At 37.9% G+C, this 12779-nt stretch overlaps 1 protein-coding gene across 12 annotated transcripts in view; it reads right to left on the reverse strand.

The window, feature by feature from the left end:
• Positions 1–12779, reverse strand: part of LOC124968521 (zinc finger protein 501-like) — a 23573-nt gene continuing 10794 nt past the window's right edge. For 4 of the 12 annotated variants that reach the window (XM_047531052.1, XM_047531054.1, XM_047531053.1 and 1 more), the window contains 7 exons: positions 11120–11276; positions 9362–9490; positions 8773–8861; positions 8038–8164; positions 7184–7264; positions 5603–5688; positions 1–5181 (listed from right to left, as the gene is read on the reverse strand). In XM_047531052.1, the coding sequence (XP_047387008.1) occupies positions 3793–5181; positions 5603–5688; positions 7184–7264; positions 8038–8164; positions 8773–8861; positions 9362–9488 (1899 nt within the window). In that variant the 5' untranslated portion in view covers positions 9489–9490; positions 11120–11276 and the 3' untranslated portion in view covers positions 1–3792. Of the gene's footprint in view, positions 5182–5602; positions 5689–7183; positions 7265–8037; positions 8220–8772; positions 8862–9361; positions 9491–11119; positions 11277–12779 lie in introns of all 12 variants that reach the window. The other 8 variants (XM_047531059.1, XM_047531056.1, XM_047531061.1 and 5 more) reach the window with 8 other exon arrangements.

Genomic DNA, 12779 nt, shown 5'->3' on the forward strand with positions numbered 1-12779 from the left:
ATTTTTAATGAATTTAATGGTTTAGATAGCAACTAAAAAGTAATGGAGTACCCAAATTTAAAACACCAAGAGTAGAATCATCTCAATGAAAAATACCAATACAAATACAGATGAGCACAAGGACAAACAGAAAAAACAAGAAGCTAGAAATTACTCCAAATTTATTACTAATTATATCATACATAATGGACTAAATGTTTGAGAAAAAAGAAAAGTATTGTTAGTAGGGATTTTTCAAGTATTCAATTTTTTTTAAACTCCAGCTACTAAAGTATGTATAAAAAGACACCTCTGGGGCTGGGCTGTAGCTCAGAGGTAGAGCACGTGATTAGCATGCATGAGGCCCTAGGTTTGATTCCCAGCACCAAAAAACAACAAAATATATACAAAGAGTCAGAGAGACTAAGAAAGAAAAGAAAATCAAGCTGATATATCCATATAAATATCTAAAAGAATAGAAAACATGAGAAAATTTAGATTTTTCAAAACAAATATCTGAAAATCACAAAACTAAATATTTTTGCCAAGATTAAAAATGCCAAAGAAATCATTCCAGAATGCAAGAGACCTAAAGTAAATTTAATTATCCAACCAAACATTAAAAATATAAGGAAAAAAAGAAAATTTTTGCTGCACAAGTAAAAATGAAAACATGCCTAGAAGATTTTAACTCACAATGTATAAGACGGAATTGGAAACCCTAGTTGTCCTATAACCACAAAAGAAATTGAGCAAATACCTTAAAATCATTGTAAAAAATGGGTACCTAAAACAGTGAGAACTACTCTAGATCTGAATAAGTCAACAGGTTAAGAATTTAGAAAACATGGCAATATTCCCCAATGCAATGTATGATACCGTCATAATCTACATATAAATATCATTCAAGTCTTTCTTGAATTATTATTTTGGTAGCACTTGGGATTGAACCAGGGCCTTGCACATGCTAAGCACATGCCCCACTTTTTATTACAGAACAATTACATGCCACTGTTATTTAAACATATATTTGTGAGATTTTATAACATTAGTAAATGCAAGTTACCTTAAAGATGATCCATTATGTCCAAGTTGAGTGAATCTAAGAACACAAGGTTAACACTAGCTGGACTAGAGGTATATCAGTGGTAGACTGCTTCCCTAGCATGTGTGAGGCCCTGGGTTTGATCACCAAAACATTTTTTAAATTTTAAGATTAAAAAAATCAATAGCCAGGCATGGCGCCTCACGCCTATAATCCCAGAGACTTGGGAGGCTGAGGCAGGAGGATTATAAGTCGAGGCTCAACCTAGTAATTCAGAGAGGCCTTGAGCAACTTGGTCAGACATGAAAAAAAAAAATTAAATCAATAAATTATAAAAATCAATAAATGACCACATTTGCGAGTCCTTTCATTCATTCACTCATTCAAGTATTTATTAGTCATCACGGGCCAATTGGAGTTCTAAGTACTTGAGTCTTACCAGTGAACGAACATGATCACAGGATGCAGGGAAGGCAATTCCAAGAGGAATGCAGCCTCACAAACTATGGAATATTGGGAAATCTTTACACATGGACTGGGTAATAAGTAAAAACCTACAGCAAACAAGTCAATAAAATGGAGAGCATCTCATTAGAACTTTGAAGAAAAACACGCTGCTTTTACTACTTTTGGTAAATATTGTGCCGTCAATCATACTCCTTAAAAAAAAATTATTATAACAATTGAAGTAGAAAAATAATAGTCATTCTCTACAGATATGACTGCTTGATGGAAAACCAAAAGAATTTATGTGTTTAAGTGCCCTAAAGTGGTGATTCCCAAAATTCATGTTGATTTTAAACCCCAATGTGACTTTTAAAGTGGGGCCTTTAGGTATTCACTGAATGATTAAGTGAGGTCAAGAGTGGAGAACAAATCCGATAGGGCTATGATTTCATCAGAGGAGAAAGAGGAGACCTTGTTCTTAGTCTCCATCATGTGAAGACACAATGAAGAGCTTGGCAAATGCATGCCAGGAACACAGGCCTCACCGGAAGTTGACTATGCTGGTACTCTTGATCTGACTTTCAGCCTTCAGAAATGTGAGACAATAAATTTCTGTATCTTTTCAGTTTATAGATTCAAAACAGAACCACTGTTTAAGCCACTTGGTCGAAGGTATTTTGTGATGGTGGCCTAAGCTGAATATGATAGATTTTGGAACTAAGAAGTGGAGTTTGCAGTAAAAAGTACCTAAAAATGTGCAAGCAGCTTTGAAACTGAGTAATGTGTAGAGGCTGAAAAATTTTTAAAGTACATGCTAGAAAAAAAGGACATGAAAGGATATTCTGGTGAGGTGTCACTTGGCAATGAAGAGCATATTATTAGAAAATGGAGAAAATGCAATCCTTGAAAGGCAGAGGTAAAGAACTTGGCAGAACTGAATTCTAGTAATACAACTGAAAGTCAGAACTGTAATTAAAATGTTGAAGGAGCAACTTGGTTCCTCCTGACTCCTCTTATTAAATGCAAGAGCTGAGCTGGGCAGTGTGGTGCATGTCTGTAATTCCAGCAATGCAGGAGGTTGAGACAAGAATTGCCAAGTTCAAGGCCAGCCTCAGCAACTTAGTGAGGCCCTAAGCAACTCAGCAAGACCCTGTTTCAAAAAAATAAAAAGGGCTGGGGATGTGGCACAGTGGTAAAGCCCCTCTGGGTCCAATTCCCAGTACAAAACCAAAAACAAAACAAACAAAAAATGATAACTGAATTAAAGAAAAAATATTAAGCAAAAAGGAACCACAGCTTGGGAGATTTGGAAAACTTTAAGCCTAAAAATACTACAAAAACTGAGAAAGCTTATACTAAAAATGTGGTTGAGTAACTATTCAATAAGGAGATCGTGGGTTGGCCGGACATGGTGGCCATGCCTGCAGTTTCAACCTCTCTGGATGCTGAGGCAGGAGGATCATAAGTTCTAGGCCAATCTGGGCAATTTAGTGAGACCCTGTCTTAAAAGGAATTTTTTTTTTTTTTTTTTTTTTTTTTTTTAAGGACTGAGGATGTAATTCAGTGAGAGTGCTTGCCTAGCATGGCAAGGCCCTAGATTTATCCCCAGTACTGGAGAAACACACAAACAAACACACAAAAAAACAAACTAAGGAATAGAAATTAAAGATTATACTAGCAAAGACACTGCTGTTTAGATCTATAAAGACCCCAGCAGGCAAGATAGCGAATTTCTTAGATTTTATAAGGGGACATAGGAATAATCAGTTACAAATATGGACTAGCCATTAAAAACAGGTAAAGATGGTTTCCTTCTTGGCATGCTCAGTGAGATCACTGGGGTCAGAGGAGATGCCTGGAGGAGTGTCTTTTAACAATCCACTTGTGTCCTATATCATCTTGGCTTCTGGTGAATTATCACATGAATAAGCCACACTGGCAGTCACTAACCAACAAGGGATAGAACCAAATCTTCATTTATCTCATATAGCATGTATTAATGCTACAATCACTGAGTCCAAGCACCAGAATGAGGCCAACCTGCAATACTGACCTCACCTAAGATCCACAAGTGCTCAGACTTGGGTATCTGTGAATGGGCAACAGGGAAGGGGCCAGGGATGTAGCTCAGTGGTACATCAACCCTGTGGTTGATCCCAAACATTACTAAAATAGAAAAAAGTTCCAGGGATCAACATATCTTATTTCAATCACGATGGCATCTAAGGATAATCTGAGCCATTACAACCCATACAAGGCAATTAAGACTAATCTGATGATCTTTGGTGTCACTGTCAACTTTAAAGGTCGCAACAGATGGGCTAAATAGTAACACCCATACCTTTACATTCATAGGCCTTCTTCCCAGTGTGAATTTTTGCATGTTTGTTTAGGCGTGAGGAAACAGCAAATGCTTTCCCACATTGCTTACATATGTAGGGTTTCTCTCCAGTATGGGTTCGCATGTGAATGTTAAGGGATGTAGAATATATAAAAGCTTTCTCGCATATGTCACACACAAAGGGCTTTTCTCCACTGTGAATTTTCAAATGTTTAGTACGATGAGAGGAAGTAATGAAGGATTTCCCACACTGAACACATTCAAAAGGCTTCTCTCCAGTGTGAGTTCTTACGTGATGAATCAAGCCTGAAGTCCTAGTGAAGGCTTTCCCACATTCCTTACATGCATAGGGCTTCTCTCCACTGTGAATTCGTACATGCGTAGCAAGGGCTGAATACTGAGTGAAGGCTTTCCCACATTCCTTACATACATAGGGTTTGATTCCAGTGTGTGTTCTTATATGTTCAGTAAGCTGAGTAGATCTAGAGAAGGTTTTCCCACATTCCTTACATTCATAAGGTTTCTCTCCAGTGTGAACTCGTATGTGTTCAGTCAGGCCTGACCACCGAAGAAAGGCTTTCCCACATTCCACACATTTATATGATTTTCTTCCAGTGTGAATTCTACTGTGATCATTAAGGTATGCATTATTTTTAAAGCACTTGCCACACTCCCTACATTGGAAGGCCTTTTCTCCATTATGGGTTTTTATATGTGCAGAAAGTTGAGAAAAAGTATTGAAGCACTTCCCACATTGCTCACATTTTTTGGATTTCTCTCCTGTATGAATTGTTACATACTGAGTTAGGTGTGAGGAAACTGCAAAGGCTCTCCAACATTCCTTGCATTCACAGAGTTTATTTCCAGTGTGAGTTCCCATGGGATTATTAAGGCATACAAAACACTGAAAGCCATTTCCACATTCCTCCCATTTGTAGGGTTTTGTTGCATTGAGAATTTGAAGATGTACATCAAGGTCTGTGGCATGAATAGGTTCATTCCCATATTTCTCCCATTCATACGGATTTCCTCCATTGTGAGTTCTCATATTTGCCTGAAGGTATGACTGATTAAAGAAGGCTTCCCCACTGTCTCTGTATTCAAAAGGTTTCTCTGTCATGCTGGTTCCCTGGTACATCATATCTGGAGTCAGGCTGAAGACTTGTTCACACTGATTCAACTCAGAAAGGTTCTGTTCAGTAGAGGTTTGCTTATGTAGAGTAAGGATGTTTTCTCCATACCCATTACCCTCAGAAATGTATCCTTGATTTGGCATTCTCACATCTGTCATAAGGCATGACTGTTCAAAGGGTACTTCTCCACATGGCTTATAGTCACACAGTTTCCCTCCATCATTGAGGCTTGCCTGCTGATGAATGTATGAATGAGGATTAAGGGATTTCAGATAGATGAAATAGATTTTACCCATCAGAAGACAGGAACAGGTCCATGGTCATTATAATTTTTACAATTTCCATTACATGCACAGATTGACTTCCTGGCTTCTTTATTTCCTACAAATTGGATGATGGCTCTTTTCATCAAAATCCTGTTCGACTGACTCTAATTGTAAAAAGACTACATAATATTCCCATAAAATTGGTTAAACCTACATGTCTCAAATTGTCTAGTTACATATTGGGGAATGTGTTTGAGAGAGAACTCTGAGGCAACAAGCTTCATGGGTACATACTACTCTTGAGTATCTTTCCTTTGTACTGGGTTCTCTATAAAAAATTCCCAATCTTTTCTGAGAGTGGGAAATAACAAATACCCCTTATTAATCTTACCGTTTGTATCCCAATGGAAGTTTGTGTCAAAAAGTCATTCTGAAGCTCTGACCCTTGAGTGCTAGGTTGGAGTTCCAATTCCGAAGCTAAACAGAAAGAGAAATATAAGGATTTGAAGAAATAAGTGATAGATAGAAATTAAAAGTGATGAGAACAATATCCTTGTTTTCAAATTAAACATGGTAATAAAATAAAACCACATATTTAGGATTTCAGTATGTTAAAAATTTGACAATACAGCTGGGGTATGGCTCAATGGTGGAGTGCTTGCTAGCATGCACATGCCCTGGGTTCCACCCCAAGCACTGCCAAAAAAACAAAGAAAAAAAAAAAAAAGCAGTAATAAGGACACAGGGTCACATTTTAAATGACTTATTTCATATTGACTGTGTGAAAATTAAAGTGAAGATTATCAGAAAAGGAAAGTAAGAAAGACCTGGTAAAAGCATATACAGAAACAATAAACTTAAAGAGGGAACAGACAGGTAGTTTTGTGAGATTATGGGAATATTTGGATAGATTCAAAGTAATAGGTTGTAGGAAGTTGAAGATATCTCAGATTCTTAGGAAAATGGCTTCAAGCTTCAGAGACAAAGTACATTTTTAAATGTTTTCCTATATTAGCCAGGCATGGTAGTGCATACCTGTAATCCCAGCAACCAGGAGGCTGAGGCAGGAGGATCACAGGTTCAAGGCCAGCCTCGGAAACTTAGCAAGACCATAAGCAACATAACAAGATAAGACCCCGTCTTACAAGATAAAAAGGGCTGGGAATATAATATTTCCCTAAAATTGTTTGTTGTTTAAACTCTCCATGTCAAGTTATCCAGTTACATATTTAGAAATGTTTTTGTGAGATCTCAAAGGTAAAAAGCTTCATGATATTTAGACTATCTCTCCAAAGATAGTCTTGAGTGTAAACTATTTCTTGAGTATAAACTATTTCTCTCAATATCTCTCATTTGTACTGGTTCTCTATAATGGAATTCCCAATCTTTTCTTCGGGTGGGAAATAACAAATATTCCTTGTTTACCTTACCAGTGTTAAAGCACCTCTGGGTTCAATCCCAAACACAAAAAGCAACTAACTAACTTTTTTCTCATATGTATGGCACATGCCAGAACCTCTGCCACTTGAAGGTGGAGGCAGGAAGATCACAAGTTTGGGACAAATCTGGTCAATTTAGTGAGATCCTATCTCAAAATAAAAAATAAAAAGGACTGGGGATACAGCTCAGTGGTATAGTGCCCCTGGGTTCAATCCCCAGTTCCAAAAACAAAACAAAACAAAAAACAAAAAACAAAAAACAAAAAACAAAAAAAAAAACCAAAAAAACAAAACAAAACAAAAAAACCACAGACACACACACACAAAAAACTTCCCACATTGCTGGGTGAGGTAGCACACGCCTATCATCCCAAATACATGGGACACTGAGGCAGGAGGATCACCTGTCTCAAAATAAAATTTAAAAAGGGGTGGGATGTAGCTAAAGGGTAAAGTGCCCCTGGGTTCAATCCTCAGAACTAGGGGAAAAAATTCCCATATTGGACTCATTAAACTGAGTTCTTCTTACTCACGTTGAAGAACTTCACTTTCCATTGTCCTCAACTCTTCTTCTTTTAACCAGGAGATCAAACTAGGTATGAAGAACTGAAATCCTGTGCAGGTGGAAAGATGCATGAATGGAAGAGACTCATGCAAGAGATGACAATGCTTCCTATGACTAAGGAATTATAGTTCTAATGAAAGTAATGCAATTATTTCAAAATGGGTAAAATGGAAAATAACATGGCTTGAGGGTATAGCTTATTGATAAAGCATGTGCTTAGCATGTGCAAGGCCCTTGGTTTCATCCCCAGCACCAAAAAAGAAAAAAAAAAAAAAGGAAAAAAAAAAAAAAAAAAAAGGAAAAAAAAAAAAAGAAAAAGAAAAAAGAAAAGAAAAGAAAAGAAAAAGAAAAAAACATGTATCTCCATTTCTGAGCCCCCAAAAGACTGGTTTTCTCTAATTTTTGAAAGTCAAATGGAGGCTGACATACACAGTTACAAGTATTCTTCAAGTAGAAAATAAGGCAAATCCAACAAAATGATATTTGTTCTGATGGGACAGCAACTCTTCCTACTAGTTCTCAAACATTACTGTCCATTAGATTAATCCGGAGTGCTTCTCAAATCCAACGACCAAGCCTCAAACCAAGTTTCCAGTTTAATTATTTCAAAGTTGGAGGAGGAACGTGTACATTCCTAACAGGTTGAGTGAGGGTCATGGTGTTGATGACATTAGAAGAATGGTCACAGATTAAAATGTCTTACATCAGGAACTATGTGTTATTTCCCACTATATTCAGAATTAACATAATCAATTCTGCAAGACAATAATAAGCATGAGATATATCTGTTCTACAAGTTACAAGGAATGACAGCAGCCTTACCTACTGAGGTCAGGTTCTCAAAGTTCTCCAGCATCACATCTTTGTATAGGTTTCTCTGAGTTGTGTCCAGTAAAGTCCACTCCTCTAGGGTGAACTCCACAGCCACATCATCAAAGGTCACTGAATCCTAAACCATTACACACATGCTGGTTTGAGCCAATTAACACTTCCACCAATGTTCACTGGAGAATTAGGAAAGGGGGCTTAATACCTATATATGGTTCTGAGGTCTCCCATATTCCATCCCCAGTGTTCAATGGCCCTTGGAATGCCTCCCTTTATCTAAACTCACTCACTGTTGACCACCTACCATTATATGCCTTGAACAGCACTTCACAAACAAATTTATCTCAGCACAACCAGGTTAGGAGCTTTTGTCCTACCTGTCTCTACTGTAACACACTTGTGAGCACACTGCAGATAATGCTAAAGAATAACTTATTTGCAAAAAGGACACTAATCTGCCTTACCATGTGTCAGAGCACTCAGCAAAATGAGAAACATGCAGTGGGCACCATTAAGGATCAAAGTAATTACTGAAATTCTGGGATTATTTTCAAAGTAACACCTCACCAATCTGAAGCTTCTACTCCCTGGGGAAATTCAAATGGGGACTCAGTCCTTAAATGGGGCTTTATTTCCATTAAGATTATCTGGAGACAAGTCTGTCTGAAAGGCAATGTCTCTAATGCATAGAAATATTCCACTTTGTGGAAAGATACCCTTTCTTTTTACCTGGTAATAATTTGCCTGGTAGTCAGTCACCATCCTTTCTACTTTTGTCTTTTCTTCATAAAAGTAGATGGGTTCCCTGGAAAGAAGGCCTAATGGAAAAGAAAAATGGCATCAGAACCCAGAGTTGCCCATAAGTCCTACATTCACATGCTATGAAGTCATTCCATCCTAGATGGAAATTCCCTTACAATCTTACATACTCATAAAACACATAAATATACAACACTACCATGAAATGCCACAGTAATCATGACATGTCTTACCTACAGCCTAAGAAGCCAATTGTGAGCCATGCTGCCCACTGGGAAAAGGGTAACGATCTCATCTTACAGGTTAAAAAAAAAAACTTGAGCCCTGAAAACATATAACTCTATTTGCCCGTGGTGGTAGAACTCATGAAAATTATGCAGCACCTCTTCCCAAAGCACAGACACCAGGGAGCTGAATTATAAAACAGCATTCTATGTCCCACTTCAGCTCTTCCGAAATGAACCAGCAGCTGGACTGCTGAAGTACAGTCCATTAGATTCTATATTCTGCAAGGGAGACCTAAAACGGAGTGTGAAAAAGAGCATCAACAAGGACTTACCATGGGGCAAATCAATGGCTGCCATCCTGGGATGCTGATGGTGAAATGTGCCTGAATGCTCCCTTCCCTGATGCCAAGACCACTTTAGGGCAGCGTATGAATCTAAGTGGACAGAAGCAATCTCCATTCCTTTTCATACAGGGTTACATGGAGTCCCGTTCATATCAATCATTAATTAACATCAAATATCAGTCATTAAACATCATACATTAGTGTTCTCTCTGCAGTTAACATGTGAAAGCCACTAAAAACTGAGTATTCAATAACAAATACTATTATACAAACTGACAAAAACTGAGTATTCAATAATAAGTACTATTATACAAATACAGAGATTGCTCTAATACCTTTCCATATATAAGCTCAGACAATTATCATAACCATCCTACCATTACCATACTTAATACTAAAAGAAACCTACAACTCAGACAACACTTATAATCAGACTAGTATTATCTTGTTTGGAAGTGGAGAACCAGGACTTGGATGCTGCTGCTTGTCCTAAAAACCTGATCTCCTGTGATTATTACTACTACCCACACAACCAGAAGGTAGTCTACAACTATACAGTGTAATTCAGTAGTCACTAACCCCAAGTGTTACTGATCACTTCATATGGATATAATATGACTAAATAACTTTGCTTAATTAAATTAAAATCAGAATAAAAAATGAACATAATTTAGCTATCTGAAAACTCTTAAATATGTTTGGAATAACTTGGATATCTGAATCTATTTGTGTATATATGTGTCTTGCACATACTAAGCATGTACTCTACCAGTAAGCTACATCCCATTCCTGAGATTACTTTTTCGTGGTATCAGAAATTGAACCCAGGGTGCTTAAGCACTGAATCATAACCTCAGGTCTTTTTATTTTTTGAGACAAGATCTCACGAATTACGGCCTTGATAAGTTGCTATGCTGGCCTAATATGGCAAACCTCCTGCCTTAGCCTCCTAAATTGTTGCAATTACAGGCATAGCTTTTTTTCCCCCTTTTTAAAAAATGAAGCAAGTTTATTCTCATTTTAGAAACACTACCTTGAGGGTTGGGGAGATAGCTCAGTCGGTAAAGTGCTTGCCTTGCAAGCACAAGGCCGTGGGTTCAATTCCCAGCACCACAAAAAAAAAAAAAAAAAAAAAGAAACACTACCTTGAGAACAAGGAATGGCCTTCCTCTAGGATGGGCATGAGACCAAGAACAGAGAGGAGGGAGGAATTGGGGAGGGAAGATGGGAGAATGGAGGCCATATCTCTCACTCTGGGTAGGGGTAGACAGAGGGAGAGGGTATCCAGGAAACCAGAGGAAGCCCTGAAGCTGGCTAGAAGACAGTAGACACCTGCAAGAACTGGAGAGCAAGGGATCACCATCCACAGCCACTTCAAAAAGCTGCGATGACAGGGGATGTCTATTCTGTGCATCCAGTACTGGGGACAGCATAGACTATGGGGGACTGAGGGCAGCATGCCCAGGTTAATGGCAAGAAGCACAGCAAAAAAGTGTGGATGTGCACAGGAAAGCCAAGTAGGTACCTTCTCTTTCCCTTCCTCCCACTGCTTCCCTTCTGTATTAAATTTTATGAGATATATAAACACAAAACCATACATCAACCAAACTTTGGTGTCCAGTGAATAATGAAGTCTTAGTATGAGAAAAGGAATGTAATTATCTCAATTTTTTAAATTGATGACATACTAAAATAATTTTCAATACATGGGACAAAATAAAATATATTATTACAAAAAAACCTTACCTGTTCTACTTTGTTTACTGTGGCTACTGGAAGTTTATCTCAGGTCTGGCTTACTCTTTCATTCTTTCACCAAATAATTAGGAAGTCCTGTTTCTGTAGTAGGCATAACCAGAGCAGGAGTACACAGAAAATGTCCTGTCCTTAAAGATCCGAAGTTCTATAGGATAATATAAACAATAACAAAATAACTAACATATTACTTTGTAAGTGCTATGGGGGAAAAAAAAACAAGCAGCTGAGAAAAACAAGTGTCCTATACATGTATACACACAGAAAGTACAAATACTTTTTTTCTGTAGGGATTTAATCCAGGGACAATTTACCACTGACCATATCCCCAGCCCTTTTTATTTTTTATTTGTGACAGGTTCTCGCTGAGTGCTGAGGCTGGCCTCACACTTGTGATCCTCCTGCCTCAGCTCCCCCAGCTGCTGGATTACAGGTGTGCACCACTGTGTCCAACTAGAAAACACAGATACTGTGAACTGGTTCTGGGGCAAGATGATGGTAAAAAAGTGAAATAAACATTGGGTACTTCACCTTTGACCCAACAAGATTACCAAGAATTTTATAAGAAATTCAGAACACATTTCCAGTACTGATCAGTCTCACCAGCATCTTGGTTGAAAAAATTTTCAAAATGAAGAAATCTGTCCTCTTCCCCGACATCAGTAAAAGATGAATGCCAAATCAGATTGCCTAACACTTGTCTACTTTATGGATCTTCTCAAGTAATACCTTTCCTAGTATTTATCACTTGAGAAAAGACAGAACAATTTTTTTATACATCAAGTTTTGCTGTCATTTTTATTCATTTCTTCCTCACACTTCCTACATGTTTCTTGTACTACCTTGTAACATCCATTTTAAAGAGTTCCTCTTTTTTATTTTTCTTTTTGGCAGTACTAAGGATTAAATGTACTCCCACTGAGCTATATCCCCAGATCTTTTGATTTTTTAAAATTTGAGGCAGGATTGCCTTGAACATGTGATTCTCCTATCTCAGTCTCCTGAGTAGCTAGGATTAGAAAGGTATACACCACTGTGCCTAGCTAAAAGATTAGCTCTTTAAAAAAAAAAAAAAAAAAGCCAGATGTGATGATGCGAGTCTATAATCCCAGTAACTCGGGAGGCTGAGGGTTGCATGTTTGAGGTCAGCTTCAGCAATTTAGCAAGGCCCTGTCTCAAAATAAAAAATTAAAGGGGTGGGGATGTAGCTTGGTGGTAAAGTGCCCCTGGGTTTATTCCCAGTACCCCAAACAAACAACAATAAAAGACAATCTTCAATAAATCAAATAGAACAGCAGCCTAATAGGGATCTGCAGAATGGAATTTAAATGACCACCCCCTGAAGGATTCACAGTTCATCATCCATGAACTTCATTCACCCTAACAAAAACCCTACAGATCTTACTCTACAGAAGGGATGTCTCCAATGCTAAAGTGACATAATATCATAAAAGTCACATATCTAGATCAGTGGGGTGGCTTGCACCTTAATACCACCTACTTAGGAGGCTGAGGCAGGAGGACCCAAAGTTCAAGGCTAACTAACCTCTTACAACTTAGTAAGACCCTGCCTCAAAATAAAAAAAAATAAAAATAAAAAAGAGGTGAGGATCCAGCTCAGTGGCAGAGTACCCTTGGGTTCAATCCCCCA

This window comes from Sciurus carolinensis, chromosome 17, assembly GCF_902686445.1.
Source record: "Sciurus carolinensis chromosome 17, mSciCar1.2, whole genome shotgun sequence".
Taxonomy (NCBI): Eukaryota; Metazoa; Chordata; class Mammalia; order Rodentia; family Sciuridae; genus Sciurus; species Sciurus carolinensis.